The sequence below is a fragment of the Trachemys scripta genome, chromosome 6, assembly GCF_013100865.1.
Source record: "Trachemys scripta elegans isolate TJP31775 chromosome 6, CAS_Tse_1.0, whole genome shotgun sequence".
NCBI lineage: Eukaryota > Metazoa > Chordata > Testudines > Emydidae > Trachemys > Trachemys scripta.
This window is the reverse complement of record NC_048303.1, coordinates 54,276,847-54,298,743: the sequence shown is the minus strand read 5'-3', so window position 1 is coordinate 54,298,743 and position 21,897 is coordinate 54,276,847. Positions and strand designations below refer to the sequence as shown.

At 40.7% G+C, this 21,897-nt stretch overlaps 1 protein-coding gene across 5 annotated transcripts; it reads left to right on the top strand.

Annotated features, from left to right (window-relative positions):
• Nucleotides 1-4,417: 4,417 nt before the first annotated feature.
• ARRDC3 (arrestin domain containing 3) lies at nt 4,418-20,628 on the top strand. Of its 5 annotated transcripts, XM_034773695.1 has the most exons (8): nt 4,419-4,944; nt 9,038-9,119; nt 11,507-11,654; nt 12,864-12,966; nt 13,300-13,556; nt 14,480-14,642; nt 15,470-15,624; nt 17,921-20,628. In XM_034773695.1, exons 1-8 carry the CDS (start codon nt 4,665-4,667, stop codon nt 17,975-17,977), a joined length of 1,245 nt encoding a protein of 414 aa, XP_034629586.1. In that variant the 5' UTR covers nt 4,419-4,664; the 3' UTR covers nt 17,978-20,628. The 5 variants fall into 5 exon arrangements, with proteins under 5 accessions (XP_034629588.1, XP_034629586.1, XP_034629589.1 ...); XM_034773697.1 differs by lacking the exon at nt 17,921-20,628 and having other exon boundaries at nt 4,418-4,944; nt 15,433-15,613; XM_034773698.1 differs by lacking the exons at nt 11,507-11,654; nt 12,864-12,966 and having other exon boundaries at nt 4,806-4,944.
• The last annotated feature ends 1,269 nt before the right edge of the window (nt 20,629-21,897 follow it).

Genomic DNA, 21,897 nt, shown 5'->3' with positions numbered 1-21,897 from the left:
GGAGTTATGTCAGGGCTGCTGGGACATGTGGGGGAGCTGTCAGGATAAGTGGGAGCTGATGCAGGGTTGTTGGGGTATATGTGAAGTGGTAGGGACATTTAAGTATCTGTGTGTGAGGTGCGGTATGTACGGCGCAGGAGTACTTTGCTGAGCTGCCCCTGTTCATGTTGCACAGGGCTAGCAGAAGCTGGAGCAGGACTAGAACAGGGTTGCAATGCCACTCAGATTTGGATCAGCCACCTTTCTGTCATGACGAATGGGCTGCTGGGCCAAATCTGAGTGAAGATAGGAGAGAGCCCAAATTCCTTAGTGCACAGGGGTCTAAAATTCTTTTAATCTGGCACTGCTGGCAATAAAATTAGCAAACGTGCAATTGTGCCTGCCATCACCAGTGGGAGCAGATGCAGCCACTCTCAAGCCACACTTTATAATCTTCAGGGAGTTGGTGTGAGAGCCTGGAAGAGGCAGAGGGTGGAGTCAGGGTACTGAGAGCAGGGGTGGTTCTAGGCACCAGCAAAACAAGCAGGTGCTTGGGGCGGCAAATGACCAGGGGCAGCATAATGCTGGGGCCCCAGCTCCAACCTGAGGCAGTGTCCTGGGCTGGATCCTGACCGTCCTGTTGTTCTCTGACCGGGTGCCGCCGGGGCTGTGCGGCCGGGCAGGGGGAGCCGGCTCAGTGGGGAGCGTGTCTCTGCCGCTCTCCCATGGGCAGCGCTCAGTCCCCCTCAGACAGAAGCCGGTAGCGTGGCCCTGCCCCAGTCACGGAGCACAGGGGGTGATGGCGGAACATGGCGGCCAGACAAGCCGCTCCTCCAGCGCCGACTGCGGGCTCCTCCTCGGCTCGTCCCCGCCTCCACCTCCTTCTCCCCCCTGCGCCGCCTCCTGCCCGGGGAGGGGAGCGGCAGCCTGGGCTGAGCCGAGCTCGTGCCGCTGTGCAGGCTGAGCCCGCGGCCAGTGTGCCCAGTGAGTAAATGAGTACACTAGAAGGAAATTGTTTTATTTCACTAACTACAAATTCTGTTTTCATTTTTTTTTAAATTTTAAACAGTCAAAAACAAAACAAAATAAAAAAAATTGCAAAGCGTAAACGTGTAAAAGACAAAAAGAAGGGGTGGAGGGGCGGCCACATTTTTTTTTTTTTGCTTGAGGCAGCAAAAAACCTAGAGCTGGCCCTGACTGAGAGCAGAGGGAATGGGGGAGAAACAGGTGGAAAAGTTGCTGGGTAGAGAAGATGAGGGAGGAGCCTCATTGGTCCAGGCTTGGAAGCCTAAGATGACTGCTGTGCGTGGGGCAAGAAACAGAGCCGCTTTCTATAGTGCTGAGATGTAGGTGGCAGGGGCTAATGGAGTTTCAGGGATGGAATGTTGCATGGACGAGGCTTCTTGTGGCTCAATCCAGACCAGAAGTAACTGGAGTATATGGATATGTATCTACCGCAATCCATGGTGTGACTGTAGTTTGGGCAGACATACCTGCACTAGTACAGCTAAAAATAGCAGTGTAGATGTACCAGTGCAGGTTTCAGCATGGTCTGTCTAAGCATGCCGGGGACCTGCGGTACCTACTCACATTACTAGCATGCGCTGAAACTCACACTGACACATATACACTGCTATTTTTAACCATCCTAGCATGGGTAAACCTTCAGTCACACCTCAGATTGCAGTGGAGACATATCCTATGTTCCATTGCTCAGCTGAAACTGGAAATAAGCCTTGTTTGGGACTGGCCCTGAAAACTGGCCCACTTCAGGTTAACCAGGACATCTGGGCCCTACAATTATTTTTAAAAATTGAAAGAGGAAATTTTTTGTTAAATTTACCCTGCAGTGTTGAAACCCAAAAAACCAACAGTGTAGTGCATGGAAATCTGAAAGGTTTATAGACTATGGGCCTGATCCTGAATTCCTTGGTCCCTTTGGATGGTCCACTAACTTCAATGGGCTCAGTCTCAGGCTGTGTCTCCCAAGAGATGCAACAGAGCAGGAGCAGCCTGGAAGACCTGAATTCTCTTTGGCTACCCACAGCTTCCCCCAGCCCAAAATAGCCATATCACTTAGCTCTACTGCCCCCAGCATGCCCCCCGCATGCAGCGGGTGGCGGGGGGAGGAGGAAGGGAGCAGTTTAGGGCTGCACTTGAAGTTGGTGGTACTTGGTGCCACTCCAGCATCTAACAGGACATTTGATCCTGTTCAAATGACTCAAACAGAAAGCCCTAATATAAATACAAAACACATCAATAGTGAAGGAAAATACATTCAAAAATAAAATAATAGTGCAGCAAGTGCTATGTAGTCAAAACAATACTGTGGGCTGGATCATTCCCTTCCCATGTAGGAAAAAAACCATGAGAAGAACTTCTGTAGGCGGAAATCTCCATAAATTGGACTAGCAGGAGTTTTCCCCATGTATGAGCCACAGGGCCTGCTCTCAAACCTGGCAGATCCCAGAGGATCCGCAGGAGATTAGTGCCATGGGGCACGGCTACGTGGACTACTCCTGGCCATGGTTGCCCCCAGAATCCCTGGAGGGACACCACAGAAAAGACAACACAGCCCCAGTTGTATTAACTTTTCTGCCTGATCTTTGTGGGAGGGGGCATCAAAGTGAGAGTATACATGGCCCCAGCAGACTCTGAGGACTCAAGGTGGGGAACAGACCCATTGAAGCACATGACCATCTCCCTTCCACATAGGAGAGGGAAGATCTGCACATGGAAGAGACTCTCTGCACACATATATGGGAGTAGGGGAACAAAACCACCAGGAAAGGGATGAAATACTATTGCAAAGTATCTGTGTACGTTCCCCCTATTTACCACAAGATGGTGCAGAAACATAAAATGTATTAAGAGATTGGAAGGAAATAGCACAAAGTCTCCCAAACTAAACAGCATGAGAATTTCCACCAGCTGTCGACCAAAGGAAAATGTGAAAGACTTACTTAAGAAAATAATATAGGCACAATGCTACAAAGCAAAGCTGTTTCTCTGAACTTTATTTTAGATACATAATTCACAGAATCAGAGCAACATAACTTAACACATATTAATCTGTTTAATATTAATCATTTAAATTATATATTATGCTGAAATGCTTATTTCAATAAACAAGGAACTAGAAAAAAGAAATGTAGCCTTTAATTTAATCTAGATAATTTGGTCAAGCAATGACAATATTCCCCCTATTCCTCCTCCCCAAATCAAATGTTACTGTATAACAATTACATTTTAATATGTGACAATAAAAACTTCACCCTGCTTGATGTTTAAAAAGTTGTTTTGCACAATGCTTCTAGATGCACTAATTAAGGTATGCCTGATGCTTATGTTTCTGGTTGCTTTTTTAAAGTCTTTTAGCACACAAATGTGCTATATTTTTTGAATCCATGCAAGATATGTGGAAGGCTTTGCTTAATTTCAGAAGTCAGTGTTTCAAACTTTCTGTTCTTTCATCTATATATCAAGTTGCACCAATTCTCATAGAATCTTTATTTTAAAAAAATCTGTCTGATACATAAACTCATGCCATAACTTTTTGGAGGATTTTAAATTCAGCTGTATTCCTACAGGTGGCACAGGACACAGAAGTGGAAATAATCTGAACAAAAATTGTAGGTGGTGTCTGTAATAGACCTAATTGTGTAAGGAGGGAAGCACAGAGGCTTAAAGATATTTTTCCCTTTTCCTGTTAAAAATCAACTTTTTTTTTTTTTTTAAATTGCAGGAGAGGTCAGAGAAATGGCCAATGGAATAGGTTGAAATTATGTGGGGTTCTTCTCTTGGTCTCCAGCACCAGAGTGAACTGAATGGGAGGGATGGAAGAGGGATTTTGCTGATGCTGGTGGAGTTCATCCTAATCTCTGGCTGGTGCTAAACCATTACTGTCAAGATCGACTTTTATTCCTGGCTTATTGACATACTCTGAACTGGAGAGCAAATATTTTGCCTTCTGGAATGCACCAGATGCAGTGAATTAAATGAACTAGCCAAACTCTCTTCTTTGGGATGAAGAATGTCCCAGACCCTCAATATGTGTCTTATTTCCGTCCAAACTCCCTCACCCACATTCCAGCACAGCACTACCCAGAACCAAATGATTTGGGAGGTTTGGGCTTGTGGCTGTGCCCTTAGTCAGCTGTTTGAAGCTCTGGCTCTCAGCCCACTCTTTCCCCTATCCTTACTGCTATAATATAATGCTGAACGCCTGCTATTAGAGGTTATTTGGTACTAATCTGCAGGGCTTCTTTAAAGAGTTTAGGGTAGCGAGCACACATCGGGAAGACGCACAATGGAGAAGATACTAGCTTCTGTTCCACAGCAGGCTCGTCTTCTCTGCTACACCTATAAGGGAAGCAGCAGCGGCCCGCTCATGCGCACTCCGGTTGTTTTTCACAAAGCTAGTCTTAAGTGAGCTGGCAGGCTGCAGCCAGCCCGTCTTTGTACAGAGACCACAGAGCTGGGTAGTAGCTGTGAACAGCATCTAGTGCTGTTACTTTTTAGCAATCCCAATGAAGTGTTTGTAGAGAATACACTGATCCTGCCTGCAAGCTTTTTGCACGGCAGAGGTATTGATCAGTGTAAAGTGAAGATCACATTTCATATGAGATCTTGACTTTTGTTGTTTTTTTTCTTACAATATATTTTTATAGACTTTGTTATAAAACATGGTGCTGGGGAAGGTGAAGAGTTTGACAATAAGCTTTGACTGTCTCAATGACAGCAATGTCCCTGTCTATTCTAGTGGGGATACAGTCTCAGGAAGGGTCAATTTAGAAGTTACTGGGGAAATTAGAGTAAAATCTCTTAAAATTCATGCAAGAGGACATGCAAAAGTACGCTGGACAGAATCTAGAAATGCTGGATCCAACACTGCCTATACACAGAATTACACTGAAGAAGTAGAATATTTCAACCATAAAGACATCTTAATTGGGCACGAAAGAGGTAAGTCATTTTATTACACTAGTTAAAATTATATACAATCGTTTTGGATGCAAGAGGGTACGGCTTTGTATCTTGCATCTTGTTAGTTGTTATAACCTGTTTATTTTTAATGTATAGGTATAAAAAACCAGAACAAATACGAAAGTAAAAATGCAATGCCTCTTTGTGGGATTTAGATTTTGATTATATGGACATTTACTGTTAAAACTGGCATTGAGGTTCATCTGCAAAGTGCCTACAAACAAGACTTTTTCCAACTACCTGCCCTTAAACAGAGCCTCTTTCATACGCACTTCCAATATATGGGGATTTCATTTGTTTAATGCAAAAACACTTTTGTCCTATGGATCTGATAGCCATTAGTAGGCTTTCCCCTCTCATGGGGATTAAGAAAAACTGGAGCAGAAATCAGATGTAAATGATTTAGGTTTTTTTTTTTTTTTTTTTTTGGTAATCTCGTCATACATACTGAGAGATAATACATAGAATTCTGCTTTTGACATTTATGGAAACAATTCAGATTTTCAAATTATATATGTGATAATCCTTCTTCAAGGATGGATAATTGTTGGCAGATAAAGGATTCCATGTGGCTTATTTTGACATATGCAGTCAGCACCCCACGTGTGTTTTTTTTCCTTTGCTTTAAACAAAGTTCGTAAAATATCTGAATTTTTTATATACATTATATGTCAGTGAGACAGCTGTAAAGAAGTCTGTCTGGAAAGCCATTTAGAGTCCATTATTGTGTAATTAGACCAGCATTTCTAAGTTAGGGAGTTCTGGAACCTGCATTCAATGAAACCTACTGTGCCAGCCCCAATGGAAATGAAAAGTACTGTGGAAAATGATCTAATTTAGGTTAGGAAAAGGGAATAAAGCATTTTCAAGAGCGGAGTGGGTCTTCGGACTGTTAATCTATTGTTTGAATGGTTACATTGTGGAAGTATAAGAGACTAAGCTTGTTTTTCTGAAGTTTCCACCCTTTGTTAGAAGCGGTTCAATCCTGTTTGGGACCAGTACTAGGGAGTGGGAGGGGGTGCTTATTCTCCTCTTAGCAGATTGGTTTACATGCGTCAGGTGATGGCGATGACTTAATTCCTAGCCCAAGAAAATGATGTTAAAAGTGTTTATGTAATTTTCGGCTGTTCTCTCTTTTTACATCTATATGCAGTATATTTGCTGTAGAGATAGGTGCATGAGTAGGGTATTTTCCCCCTTCCCTCCCTTAAAAATAAATATCAGTAAAGAAGTTGTACAGCGTATGTTACACAGCCATGGAAAGGGTTTCAGTTACCATGGTGGAAGCAGGTAAATATAATTGGTAGAGGCATAGAGCTAAAAAGCTCTTTATTTTCCTACCGTGCAAACATTTCATCCATGCAAAGTGCATTTGCCTTTTCCCCTATTTGCAATCCCAGAATCCCCCACCCCCATCACAGAGAGGTGCAAAAATGTATGCATGCTTCAGAGCAGGGTGTAAGATCACAAATATGTCCACAGAGGTTCCCAATTGTTTTTTTAAAAGCAAGAATGACTTTGTATATGTGAGTATATATCTCAGGTGTCTCTCCACCAGTACCATTCACATACCTCTATTTGGATGGAAAGCAGGAGAAGGAAGATGGAGTAGGTCTGAAACTTGCAAATGAGAAGCACTTGTAGATAAACGCAGTGTGTGTTGCGTAAACGCCGGTGATTTGTGCATTCACTTAAACTGTGAGCTTGGAGCAGCTCGGCCATCCGCTCCCTGCGCAGCCCAGCCAGGCACTGCTGCTACAGTGCACTCTGCGCTGAATGGAAAGGGAGTTTCAATGACTTAGCTCCGGCACCACCTCTCAGCCTAGCCTGGTAACAGAGACCACGCCCAGTGCTCACTCAGTCATTGGCCTAGTGGGGTTTGTTAGCCTGTTGCTAAGGCGATGCCAGCCGCTAATTGGAGGAAGGGAAGGCAGACGGAGGAGGTAGCTAGCGGGCTCCAGTTAGTCCCGGGGTCGTAGCGTGCGGCGCGACGCGGGTGCTGGTGGCGGCGGCGTCCGCTCGCGGCTGCCTGGGTCCGGAATCCTCCCGGGGCTCAGCCCTATCTCCCCAGCGCTGAGCCGGGAGCGGTTAGGGCCTGATCCTGTCCCCGGGAACGGAGAGGCTCCACGGTGGGAGCAGGATCGGGCCCTCCACCCGCAGTCCCACTGTTCATACAACCGCTCTCCGTGCGGAGGGTGGCAAAGCCCGCGGCTGGTGCTCTGACTGCGGCCCCTCGGGCTAGACCCGCTCTGCGCTGCCGGTTCGGCCGCGGGGAGGCCTGAGGCCGAGACTGGAGCGGCTCTGCCCTGACTAGTGACCCGCGTGGCTTAGCACCGGGCTGGCGGGTCCGGATCGGGGGCGCCCAGTGATCCAAGCCACACTGGGGGTGGGGGGATAGGGAGGAGAAGCAAATCCTCCCCGGCGCCCCTTGCCCACGCTTTGCCATGGCGAACCAACGTCCGGCTCTGAAAGCCCCGAGGCACACGGCGGGAGCCCGGCGGGTAGGGTGGCGTTAGTGCGGTGCCTGGGCCCAGCCGGGCTGCCTCTTAGCAACCGGTCCCTGTGGTTTGGGCTGGGATTTGAGTCCCTCCCGGCCTGTGGTGGTGGGCGGCATTGGGCGCCCCGCAGGCAAGGAGCCGTGCAGCACGGCACGCCACTGCCAGGCAGCGTGCGGAGCGGGAGCCCAGGCAAGGGGCGGCTCCCCCCGGGCTGCCAAGCTGGGTTGCGCCTGGGGGAGGTGCTGAGCAAACGCGCTAGTGTAATGTATACGGTATGTATATGAGCGGCTGGCTGGCTGGGGAGCTGCTCGCGCCGGTTTAGGCCGGTCCTCTCCTGCTCTAGTCTGGTCTGTGATTGACAGCTCAGCACTTGTTTACCACAGCTTTGCTGCTGCTGCTGAGCCTCAATGGGAGTGCTGAGCTGGCAGAAAGGAAGAGGAGAGAAACTTCAGTGCCCGGAAATGATTAAAAAATAGAAAAGGATAAAGACTAAAATGCCCTTGTGAAAACTTAGGATGCAGTTTCCGTGACATTGCATGCTGGAGATGTGCATAACTCTCCCTTAGAAGGTGTAAATTATCTGAGCCTGTATATATGCCTCTTTCATACAACTTTTGGTAAAGAAGTCAAGAGTGCAGCACACTTTTTGGGAGCAGGGGTGTGAAGAACGAGAACAAAACTGCCTTTTTCTGCCCCCTTTTTGGGGGATGTGGGGGCTCTCAATCAGGCTGTGGTGAATACAGATATACCCATCAACTCATTTAATTTGCATTCAAGTATTTATATTTAACATAGACTCCCCTCAAAATGGAAATTTTGACTATTTCTCAAGTTTTATAGTTCACAATAAAATACATTTTGCTAAGACTTCCAGTGTAACATTGAGAAATCACAGATAAGAATACGGAAGGTCAATTTTTCTGGAACTTGAAAAACTCTGATCCTCCCTGAATACCTATCTATACCTGCAACACTTAAAATGGATTGGCTTTAAACAAGGCTGATAGTTTTGTAGTAGCTAGTCACCCTTCCACACCCTTTGATTTTGCTAGTACTTCCCACATCTTTTTACAGAACAGGATATTTTTTTATCTAATTTCTGAAGTCTGTTGCTAGGTAGGAAATAAAAGGAAGATGAATTGCTAAATTTAATCTTCTGGCGCAGACTCCATAGTCTGTATAACGTGGGATTGCTTTTTGAATATCATTAAGCTATTTCATTTAAGACACCTAGAAATTCTATTGAAAAATAATTCGCATGATGATTTTGTAATATGTTTAAATAGACACTGGAATTGTAATCGTCACATCCAAGCCTATGTTCAAATCAAGAATATTCTCTCTTAAAATTGGCTAGAATCCTTTTACATAAAAGCGTGTTAAACATGTTGCCTATATTTAACACTTTTTTGTTTTATTGAATCCAGATAGATTGTATCTTACTAAGAAAAATATCACCATTTTTAAGAGTTTAGATGTTAATCCCTTACAATACAAACAAGAAACCTATGTAATATATTGTGGTGTGTAAAATGTTCACAGGTGAAATAGCTTTTTGGGTTTTTTCCTCCTAGATGATGACAATTCTGAAGAAGGCCTCAACACTATTCATTCAGGAAGGCATGAATATGCATTCAGCTTTGAGCTTCCACAGACGTAAGTACCACACATAATACCAATGCTGTATGAAATAATGTTGAAATACATACTTATGAAAGCAAGCACTGTATGGAAAATTCTAGTGGGTGGGGGGGGAATAAAACCCTTTTCAATGGTGGTAGGGATTCCACTAAAACATGCTACAAGGACATAGTCCTATTAAACTATTAAAGAGGTTACTTTTATTCTAAAGTATTTTTTTGAAAATTAGGGCTATTGATTGAAGGGCAGCAATCATTTCCTTTTGTGACCTGTTGCAAGTGTAATGTGTGCCACTTGGTCATACCATGCAATGTTTTACTCACTATACAGAGGGTAAAGGAACCAGTTGACCACTGAACCCTGTAAAGTTGCTGGGATCACCTCCTGATGAATCAGGATTCTACTGGAGCCCTGTAGATAAGCAGAGTTAGTGATAAGAGAATTTAATACTAATCTGTTTGGGTTTATTTGAAACAGATGTGACAGAATGAACTACATCTGAACAGATGGAGATAGACACCTTTGAGGGTTTAGACTAGTAAAAGTGGGCAAAGGGACATATATATTCCAAGAGGGTGGTTGTGCAGAAAGCAGGGTAGAAACAAGCAATTGGATAGATAGCAAGGAACAATATTAGGTCAGGCAATGTTAATACTTTAACAAAATGTAATCTGGACATAAAGAAATGGGTTGTTCCTCTTAGAAAATGGCTAAAATGTACATAAATGCAAATATGACAAAAATGGGAGATCTGAAATTATTTATACACAGGAGATATCAACATCATGGGCTTAACTCAAATATCAGTGGATACTAAGTAATGAGAGAGAGAGAGAGTGTGTGTGTGATCATAAAAGATCAGGAAGAACAGAAGCAGAGAGGGAGGAGACTTTCAATATAAAACAGAAGTAATTGAGATAGAAAACCTTGGATAAATACCATGCAAGTTGGGATATCCTAACTTCCACATTAAAACCAATAAAGTGCCTGACTATTAGAGATGCTGAACACCTGCATTTCCCATGGCTTTGATGGAACTTGCAGATGCTCAGCACTTCTCAGGCTCAGTTGAACTAATGTGATACTACTGGAAATGCTATAGTATGACTAGAAACACATTCAAAAAGACCCCTCTATGGAATTCTAGAAGCCAGCTGGGCACTCAGATGAAAACATCATTTACCAATATCCAGAATGCTCTTTTGACTCAAACTCTATCATACAGACTCTGCTTGTATGTTCACAAAATTCTGTTCTCGTTTTGCAAAAAAATGGTTTTCCATTTTATAATTGGGACTAGACTTTAGGAAAGTAATCAAAAAGTAAACATATGGTTTAGTAGTAGTAGGTTTGGACTTCAAAACCAATGGTATTGGACTTAGGAGATGTAGGAGTTTGAGATGGAAGAAGATAAGTAAATTATTGCAAGGACTGGTCAAAACAGTCTCTCTTTTTTTTTTTTTTTTTTAAACTGTGTTAATGACTTAAAAGCGACCATGAAATTAGCTCATGATGAAGAACTTTAGAAAGAGAGAACTGATAAAAGCCTGAAGAGTAACTTTAGTATAGTGAAGTGGAGGGTATGGTGATGTTGAGAAACAGGATTGATGATAAAGGCCTTCAACTTGGATTTTAATAGCCCTGAGAAAAAGAGAGCACATTTCTCAGATGTGCAGATAGAGGTGTCAAACTAGAGGTTGAAATAAATTACTCTAACACTGGATGAGGACCGTGAGGTTGTGTTTAATTCCTGTTTTCTGTGTGAAATTCTAGGATGTAGAAATACAGAAGTACAATTCAGGAAATCAATACTGAGGCTCTTAGTTATTTTACAATGTTAGAGATACATAGGGGTTGGTCAGGTAGCTTTTTGGGGTGTCTAAACTAGGTTGTCTAAAGTCAACTACAAGAGCAAGAGGTTAAACTAGCTAAGGAAGAATCAGATACAGTAGGAATGTAGGCACAATTAAACTGTACTCAGAGTAGTTAATCTATAAAATAGACTACCACAGATAGAGATTTGAGCAATTCATACTAATTTTAAAACTGTTGTTAGCATTACTTTGTCCTAGAACTTCATATAGTCCAGGTTTAAAAGTAGCTTCTTATAAGTTTTTAAAGGAAATAAATGTGTATCCTGGTGGCATGTTCTAGCAAAATTCCTATGATAGTGAAAATTTCAACTACCTACTGTAAAATGAATTAAAATTCAACTACAGAGATTTTTTCTCCCAAACTTAATCCTTTTTGAAATATGGAAACTTTGCAAATAAGTTATGCTTAAATATTATGCAACATAAACAATACTGTACAACTTATTGATTCTTATTCTGATCAGTTGTATCACTATTAGAAAGAGAGGATAAAGACTTACTCAATTTTGACCTTTGTGTCCTGCACAGACCACTTGCTACCTCATTCGAAGGCAGACATGGCAGTGTGCGCTATTGGGTGAAAGCCGAATTGCACAGGCCTTGGCTTTTACCAGTAAAATTAAAGAAGGAATTTACAGTCTTTGAACATATAGATATCAACACTCCTTCATTACTGGTAAGAATTGACAGAATTACTAATTGTTTTGTTTTTTGGCATACAAAAAAAGTATAACTGAAACAACATAAAAATCTTCAATTTTTGCTAATATGCTCTTTAAACTGCAACTATTCTTTAAATATCTCATTTGAGCAACTCATAATAGCTGACATTTTGAAAACTAACTTCAAAGTACTTGGAGTTGCTTATTTTTAAATTATCTACATTTAACTTCAGCTGTGAACTGCATACATGATAAACTATGAAATCTCTCTTTCAAGAGAAAATTGTATTAACTGTTCTTTGTTGATTTAATAAAAAATTTAGTTTTCTGAAAAGCAGTGTTACTCCTATGACACTTTCAACAATAGACTGCTAACTTAAAAATGCAAAGTAAAATTGTACTACAGTGCATTATTCATAACTTCAATATGGATATTGTCTGCCAATGGGGAGAAATTATCACAATTCTGTAGAATATTTTTCTTAAATTTTATTTTACTAATCTATTTGGATATTACATTAAGATGTTTTCCGTGAGGCACTCTCATTTCAATCTGGCCTAAAATTCCTTTTCTTTTTTCTCAAATGGCAACATAGGGAAAAAAAATAAAATAAAATACAGTCCATTGAAATAGGTTTCTTTTGTGTGTGGATGAAAAAAGTCGGATTTTCCTAGACGATTCAGTGGGCTTTGGATCAGGGCCTTAACCCTGATCTCATGTAAGGCAACAACAGAAATACCGTTGATTTAGATGAGAATGGCAGCAGGATCAATATTCAAGTAGTCAGGGTTTGGGATTTTTTATTTTTTTTTATTTTTCAAAAGTAAAATGGAATGTGGGAAGATGTCTTAATTACAGATTATTATATGGAAAGTTATACTGACAGTATGTTGCAGTAATATGGGCTAAAAAGTCACTAACTGTCACACATACCGTATTTTCTAATTTAAATTAAGTCAGATTTGAGGATGAGCATGACATGGGTAGCTCTTTTGTTAATTACCATCGCTAGTGCTGGGATGACTTTTTAGGACAAAACTTGCTTGCTTTACTTCCATAATGCTATTGAAATGAACAGGACTATTCTTATGAGTAAAACAAGCAGCAGGAGTTGGCCTTTAAACTCTAATGGTTATTCCTCTGTGTTGATTAAAAGATACGTAGAGCTATTTCTATTCTGCACCAAATTTAATCAGGGGTATCTATTGTTGTTCTTTTGCAGTCACCCCAAGCAGGCACAAAAGAAAAGACTCTCTGTTGTTGGTTTTGTACCTCAGGCCCAATATCCTTAAGTGCCAAAATTGAAAGGAAGGGCTACACCCCAGGTACGTAGCAGAGTAGTTATAGGAAAAAAAGACTTGTTTTTTAAAAAGTACCCTTTTACATGTATAGCCATATGTAAACAATACGTACTTGTGAGTATGCTGTTAATCAAAACAGACCACGTGGTAGCTGTCTTCAAGTTGTTATAGTACATAAACTGCACATTTTGTTATATTTGCTTGTGTTGTGCATGATTCTGTTGAAATCAGTGGGTGCTTTGCCAGTAAGTTCAGTAAGAGCAGCATCTGGGCCATTGTAACCATGTATAGATTGCTGAAAATGTTCTTGCGTCGCTATGTAATATAACAAGAATAAGAAATTCTGTTTTGTTCCAGGTGAATCAATTCAGATCTTTGCTGAGATTGAAAACTGCTCTTCCCGTATGGTGGTGCCAAAGGCAGCCATTTATCAAACCCAGGCATTCTATGCCAAAGGAAAAATGAAGGAAGTAAAACAGCTTGTTGCCAATTTGCGTGGGGAATCCCTGTCATCTGGGAAAACAGAAACCTGGAATGGGAAACAGTTGAAAATTCCACCTGTTTCCCCCTCTATCCTTGACTGTAGTATAATCCGTGTAGAATACTCATTAATGGTAAGTAAAATGTTCAGATTGTCTCAAAGCATATATCAGGGATCTCAAACATGTGGCCTGCGGCCCACCAAGCTCCCCCTGCCCCCCTCAAGTTATTTCCTGTGGCCACCAAGCTCCCCTTCCCTCTGCTACAGCCTGCCATGTCCCTGCTCCTCTGCCTACCTCCAGGCACTTCCTGCCACCAAACAGCTGTTTGGTGGTGCTTAGTGCTTTCCAGGAGGGAGGGGGGAGAAGCAGGGAGCTGCACACTCAGGAGGAGGCGGCGGGGAAGGGGTTGGAATGGGGGCAGGGCAGGGGTGGGAAGAGGCGGGGCAGGGCCTCATGGAAGGGGTGGAGTGGGGGCAGGGCAGCGTGGGGGTGAGGGGGTGTCATACATTGGCCCAAGAGCCACATCACTTAGTCCTCATGTGGCCCTCGTGGTCATTTGAGTGGGAGATCCCTGGCATATATGATATGAATAATTTTCATGGAGACATCCACACAAGTTTGAAATAAACTTAGATATTTTTGGCTAGTTGGCTGTGAAACCTACATATCTTCAGCAGTAATCTTTCCTGCATTATAATGAAAGTTCCAAATGCACATCACAACAGGAAACTTACTAAGGGTGATTGGTTAAAACCATGGCAGATCTTAAAATATTTGCCTGTCAGCTAAGCAGATATATAATTTAAGCGGAAGACTTGTGCAGCTGGGCTCTGATGCTGAGAGATAATGAGAATCCTGAGTTTCCATTTATTTTGGTTGGACTTCAAGGAGGTCTGCACTTTTCAGGATTGAGCCAAAAGGAGGAAGAGAAGCAAGACCCGTGTGGATCTTGGAGCAGAATTTAGCTCATTAATTCAGACAGAGGGCTCGTACAAAACCACAAAGACCATCTGTTTCAGCATTTAATCATGGCCTTTTTGTCACTTACTTTTTAGGTGTACGTTGATATTCCTGGAGCAATGGATTTATTCCTTAATTTACCACTTGTCATTGGTACTATTCCTCTACATCCATTTGGCAGCAGAACATCAAGTGTAAGCAGCCAGTGTAGCATGAATATGAACTGGCTTGGTCTGCCACTGCCTGAAAGACCCGAAGGTAATTTGACAATACAACTCCCAAACAATTCACTATCGTCTTGATTTTTTTTTTTTTTTTTTTTAACCCTAACACTTCACTGATACATTAAGACCTAGATTATCCCCTCCTGTAATAAAAGACACAGGGCAGGAGGAAATCTCCTCAGGATTTCTACCTTGAGATCTCCTCCACATCATTCCACCATGGGGTTAGAGGTCCTTTTTGCCTCCCCTAACCCTAGAAAGGCAGTCGGGCCCATCTGCCACAACAACTGGCAGGTTCAGTGGAATCAGTGCACAGGATGCACGGAAGGACAGGGCCATCTGTGGAATTTGATTACCTCCACACCAGCTGTCTCAGGCAGCGCAATCCACTGCAGCTATGCTACCAAAGTCTCACTGTGACCCCAGGATCCTTGGTAGCAGATGCTTTGTGGAAAGGTAACAGTCTCTATTACCTTTTTATGGGAATTCTCCACATGATTGGAGCGGGAAAAATGATGTGCATCCCCTTTGGGGCACACGGAGACACCCTGTATGGGATCCAGAGGAATGTGAGGTTGCCCTGCTCCCCCTACAGAAAATGTGGGGTTTCCTGTTTGGATTTCAGGGAGACAGTCAAGCCAAAGTAGATGAAAATTCTCAACGTGTCTTTAGTGTAAACTTACTTTCTTAGATTTAAGTTAAATAGCATGGACTGTTATTACACACAAGACAATCTAAAACACTTGTCACTGAGCACTTTTACCTACCTAGTGCAAATTATAAAGTTTAATATTTGTCATGTTATGTATTTTGACATGCATAAGAACTGTTGTTCGAACTGCGTGTACCTTTTCCCTACAGCACCTCCTAGCTATGCAGAAGTGGTCACAGAGGAGCAAAGGCAGTCCAGCCTTGTACCCATAGCTGCTTGTGATGATTTTGAGAGGGCACTTCAAGGACCATTATTTGCATATATCCAGGAGTTTCGTTTTCTGCCTCCACCTCTTTATTCAGAGGTAAGTAAACAAAAATGCAGTTAGCCAAAACAGTTTATTTTGCATTCTCCGTTCTAGTAGCAAAAGTTCAATAAGCAGAAAATGAGAACTTTTGTGTTCCGCCCCCTAAAATTAATATAAATCACTAAAGCAAAACATGGAGCAAGATTTTCTTTCACTTAAATCACCTGATTTTTCAGAGCTCCCAGGCATCCACATCTTACTCTGTGAGTAAGAGGTATTCCTTATAGTCTCAAATTTCTCCCTGGAGTGAGCTGATTATTCTTTGATCACTTTTTCTTCTTTATTACTCTTGTTTCTATTGGGCCACTAACCTAAAGCCTGTTAATAGTAAATGAGGACAAAAATATTATTTATATCATTCGTCTTCATCTTATACCCCTTGATGTATGCTACCCTCAGTTTTCACCATGTTTTAAAGGTGGTATATTCAGTGTTGATAGTTACGTATGCTTCAGATCTCCTGAGTGTTAGCCCCTAAGAGACTAGAAGCCCCTTGGCAGACCCTTGTACTAATTCCATCAATTTTCTGCAAATTATCCAGAATATTGATTTTATACTGGAATCAAGTTCTCTCTCTCGTAATTACCTTTTACAGTACAATTACATTTGCAATATGTCCTTTGACTATCAGTAGGTACTTCAATAGTACGTAGAAAACTATAGTTTGATAGGAAGGGGGGCTATATTGGTCAATATCTCATTTATTGGATTACTAAAGTGTGATTCCAGTTTAGTCAACTAGGCCTAATCAGACATAGCATTAGATAAATTTAGCTACATCACTAGGCCTGTGATTCCAGTTTTAATTCTTTTGGTTGGTTACTATTCAAGTACTGAGTTGACATTTTTTGGTTTCTTGTTGATCTGGAAAGTATTTAACATTGTTTAGGTCCAGAATATCTCATACCTCCTTCAAATTAGTTTTTCTGCCTGCCATCTCAGGTTAGCCAGTGCTGGCTATTTGGCTTGTCTCTTCCTATTCTCTGAAGTCTCTCTGAGGCAGGGCTTTCATAATCAGAATCCACTTTTGTAGAATAAGCTTCCAGCTGGTAAGTGACATGCTTGGATCAGGCTGATTTTAAAATCTGCCTTAAATACAAGATTCTTCAATGCCACTTGGGATGGATTTTAAGCTTTATAAAATACCTTGGGATGAGCAGGCAGTATCAGTGCCTGTTCAGTGATATGTTTGTAACTGCAAGAAGGAAAACTATTTGTGCAGAATAAAAGAACAACCCTTTTTATCCTTTGTTTAACTGTACTTTTGTCAATTTTACATGTTAAGAAAGTAACATTATTAGTTTAGATTATAGAATGATAATACGCCACACCTGGAACACTAACAAACCAGCTGTGTTTTGATTTGTTAATGCTAAAGACTCCAAACCAAGGAATTCAATCCACTATTGATTTGCGTATTATTGCTGGTTTTCATGAAAGGAGCTCAAAGCCAGATTCTCCTAGGTAGTTAGTTGCCTATATATGCAGAGAGGTACCTAGTGAGATTTTCAAAAGGTCATAAGTTTCTAACTCTTATTGATTTTGTAGATAGTACAATGTGTTGACAGTGTACAATATTGCCACCTAAGATATATATGTAAGATAGCTAATATAGTTTTCTTTTTAAATTTAAATTAAGTATATTACAACAAATGAGAAGCAGGGAGAGTAAGGCTCCATGACCTTGAAACACCTCAATAGCAGAAACTGGTTAACTGTCACATTGTTGTACAGTAGTTCTTGATCAAAACTAAAATGACTGTTTTACTGATAATTTCACTACTTTTTCAAGCAAAATGTCTGCATTTGATAAATTAGTGGAGTATAAGTTCATGAGTAATATTCAAGGATATTAGCAAAAAGTATGTTTCATATATAAAATACTATTTTTAAGCGAACTATTCAGCACATTTCAAATAACTGAAGATTGTTTGTGCCTTACAAATAATTAGAAATGACGCTGTATAATGGGTTTATCCATTAATTATTTTCATTGTTTATATCATTAGCTCTTTATGCCTAAACTCATGGTATTGTCAGGTCACAGCTATAGCCTTTCATTGTGTTTTAAAATACACAAAATTAAACATGGATGTATTGGATACAAGCCAATATGGAACATTGGTCACCTGATCCAAAGTCCATTATAGTCAGCTAGTCACTTTCTATTGACTTTAGTGACCTTTGGATCAGTCACAGTATTTTTTATTTATCACAGTATTTAACTTGTGAACTTGATTCTTTTTTTTTTTAAAGTTCTAAATTAAATTTCTATTTTTTCCCTTCCATTCAGATTGATCCAAACCCAGATCAGCCCACAGATGACAGACCATCTTGTCCCTCTCGTTGAAGGAATCATTCACTAGCTGAGTTGATTTGGATTTTTAGTCGTATCTCTGCCGTGTTGAGGATCAAGGCATCATATCAGAGATATACTTTCAAAGGAAGTGGTATTGCTCTTGCCTGTAAGACGGTGAATAAGTGAAAACAACCTGTGATCATGCTTTTGAAGCCTACAACATCATAGGACCTGCTCCACATGCTTGAAGACCTGAGCTTTTTTCCCTTAAATACTGGCACATACTAGGAGCAGCCTTATTAGCCTATGGTAATATGTGTCAAAACACTCACCATGTTGTAAAAGAGAGGGATGATGACGTCCTCTTCTGATTTGAAAATTTGCACATGCACATTGCTTATGTTGTGCGGTTCAGTGTCACTACAGCTTTTTCTCATTTACGCTGGACTGTTACCCCTTCTAACTTGTTTGTGGTCCGCACAACAAGAGGCAAAAAGAAAGCTTTGAAAAACAGTAACTTTAAGATGACAAATGCACTGACTTTTTTTCTTTTAATTTAATGTAGCCTGGACTTTACCTACGTATGCACATGCTCAGAATTGTTCCAGTAGACTGATCATGTTATCACCTCTTCAGCTGTGGATTTATTTACGAACATCAAATGCCTTCAAGCCAATCCTTGCTGTATGTTTTGCAGCCTACTGTAGTAGATATGCAACAGTTATATGGAAAAAAAATTAACAGGAGAATAATAGACTTCTGCAAGATTGTATACCTTCTTGATTTCTTTTAAGAATTTGTTGCCTTTCTACTATTACCACAAAGAAGCATTTTGTTACAGACTGCCTAAAATCACTTAATCTCAGGTGAACTCATCACTTGCCAAACCGTTGAAAAGCTATGTGTGTTTTGTTATGTTGCACTGTTACTTTTTGTTTTTTTTTTCCCTTTGTTTTTTATTTTAAAGGGGGATTTAGAAAAGGGACATGCCCATAAGTAACAATGCACCCTCGTTCCCTTTTTATCTTTTTGCAACTTCAGAAAAGATTGGTCAAGTTTTGAAGCTTAAAAGAAGGCAGCACCAGCAGACACCAGCCAAGAGTTAAGGAAGGGTTTTAAACAAGAAATAGTAATGTACTGTCCATGATTCATAGTAAGGTTTCTCAACGAGGGAGGGTGGAAAGGGAAATTGAATTTATTTTTATACATAGTTACTAAATCACCAAATCTATACATATATAGTGAGTTTCCAGTCCAAATGTATATTTTAAAGTGCAAGAAGAGTATAGGGTTGGTGAGATGGCTGTTTTTGTGCACTTTGTATTGTGTTGATCTTCAGGGTTTACAAAATTGTAAAACAATAAATGATTCTCAGAAAAACGAAATGGACAGAATATCAAAATTATCAGCCCTATTAGAATATTGGCTAGCAGAGATTTGTCTTGATAATTGATTTCCTTTTGTACCCTCGAACCTAAAGCATGTATCCAAGCAAAAGGATTGTAACTGTACAGCCACATATGTAGAAAACTTCAACTACTCGAAGACTGGGGGCTTCCACCCTGCACATTGTGGAAGGGGTAAACTGTCAGAGTATTGGGCATGGGGGCATTGTATTAGTACAAGTATCAGGATCTAGGCACTAGGAATTTTAGTTAATTTGCAAAAGCTGTTCATGTATAAACTTTTCAGAAAGAATTCAAGCACGATTTTTAACATAAGTAGTGTTTCTTGGGTTGACTATTTAACATGTCTATTCTATCATTTAATGTCGTGTTACAAAGTGGTTGAAAATAAAAGTTAAGTCTCTGGCATGGTGGAATGATGGAATGCTGTCTTGCTTTTAAGGCTTCATAAAAAACAAAATAGGCTTTTCCATAAGTGGCCTTTATGAAAACATGGAAGACACTTCATGTTTAAAAATGACAGGGTGAAAAAAAACCCAGTGTAAATACGAGTCGCGTTTTAAGTGATTCAGTTAAAGGGTTTGGGCTTCAGCAAGCAAACTAATATGCTGGATAATAAGGAAGTTGGGTGAATTTTTTTTTCAATTTTTAGACCATTTTTTGAATGTCCCTCCTCCACATAAAGGAAAAGAAAACTGATGGGTTTGTTGGCATAAAAGGGCATTTGGTGGTTTTCCTTTTTTTTCCTTTTGTTTTTTGTTTGTTTGAAACAGACTAGGGAACAATTGTTGGATATGCATAGCATTAAATACTTATCACAATATAATGAAAAATGACATACAAAGCAGGATTGATCAATATCATCATAATTGGCACTGCATCACAAAGTGTGATCAGATTCGAGGTCTAAAATGTTGTCAAATAGTCATTTCCATTAAAGTATTTTACACACTTCTTTAGAGGCATTATTTTTTTCCTGTTATATAAATATTGGTCAATTCCTGATATTATAAAAACGTGAGCGTCACAGTTGTTAGCCCAGTATTCAAGCTAGATTCCTGATTTTTGAATTAGGAAAAAAAAGAGTAAAATCCAAAATGTTAAGAGAAACAAAGTGCAATATTAAATGTTTGCTTTATGGATTATATTCTATGGCTGTTTGTACTTTTTCCTTTTTTTTTCTTTTCAGTTTGGTGCTGAATATGTCCTTGTAGACTGATTTCAGAAAAAAAGTGGAAAACAATTTTTTCCTATTGCTCTTCCTTGTGGAAAATAAACTTTTTTTAACAAAAAAAACTGTCTTGAGGTGCTTTATGTAGACAGCTACAAAACTTTTGCTATCAAATTATTTGTGAGAAGATGTGACTTATGAACACTATTTACATGACAAGTTGGGAAATTATTATCATAGGGCTCAAACATGAGATTATCTTCAGTTTGAACTATTTGTGACCAATGTTTTGTGAGATCGGTCATTTCAGCAACATGAGCACTAAGCTTCAGGCCCACCAGCTGCTGCTGTGCAGCTATTCCAGTGACTTATCAGGATGGGTGGCAGTTAGGGTATTGTACCCTAGTTTCCCACATAGGAAAGTACTAATTATTTATAGGACACCTGTAAAAGACATTTAGGGGAAGCCAGAGTGGCCTCCTATTCAAGTTGCCTAACTTTTCCCAGCACCTAAATTTTAGAGTTGCAAATCATGGAAGCACTAGCACCCCTCTTTCCCCCCCCCCCCCCCCCCCCTGCAAGAAACAAAAAGCATCTGGAACTTGGAAGAGCAGCAGATGATAATGTTGGGATCAGGAAGGTGCCTTTTGCTGTCCCTATTGATGTTGGGCAGTTATAAGCTGTGAAGAATTCTCCTTTCCTATCTGTGTTTTGCTAAGTAGAGCTTGCTAGGTACTGACTAGTAGTCCCTCAGTATTCCAACAATGAGCACACTGCCAGGGAGTCCTGCAGCATACCACACACAGCTGAACCTCTGGCAAAATATATTCACCTCCTGTATCAAAATATCATTTGGCCTAAGGGTTAGAAGCCAAAGACCAGTTATGTAAGCTGGGAATGGAAACCAGCTCTGAGATGGAAGCTAGAGACCTTACAGTGACACAACTGTACCAATTGTCAGACACATAGAAGAACATAACTAGTTTGGCAAAAATCAACATGGTTTCTATAAAGGGAAATCATGTCTTACTAATCTATTGGAGTTCTTTGAAGGGGTCAACAAACATATGGACATAGTATACTTAGATTTCCAGAAAGCCTTTGACAAGGTCCCCCACCAAAGGCTCTTGCGTAAATTAAGTTGTCATGGGATAAAAGGGAAGGTTCTTTCATGGATTGAGAACTGGTTAAAAGGGATCAAAGGGTAGAAATGGTAAATTCTCAGAATGGAGAGGGGTAACTAGTGGTGTTCCCAAAGGGTCAGTCCTAGGACCAATCCTATTCATAAATGATCTGGAGAAAGGGGTAAAAAGAGGTGGCAAAGTTTGCAGACAATACTAAACTGCTCAAGACCAAAGCAGGCTGTGAAGAACTTCAAAAAGACCTCACAAAAG

Coding starts and splice junctions, on each gene's coding strand:
- ARRDC3 (XM_034773695.1), top strand. CDS start 4,665: ATGGTGCTGGGGAAGGTGAAGAGTTTGACAATAAGCTTTGACTGTCTC. Junction 4,945..9,037: donor CTTAATTGGGCACGAAAGAG/GTAAGTCATTTT, acceptor TTTTCCTCCTAG/ATGATGACAATTCTGAAGAA. Junction 15,625..17,920: donor CTCCACCTCTTTATTCAGAG/GTAAGTAAACAA, acceptor CCTTCCATTCAG/ATTGATCCAAACCCAGATCA.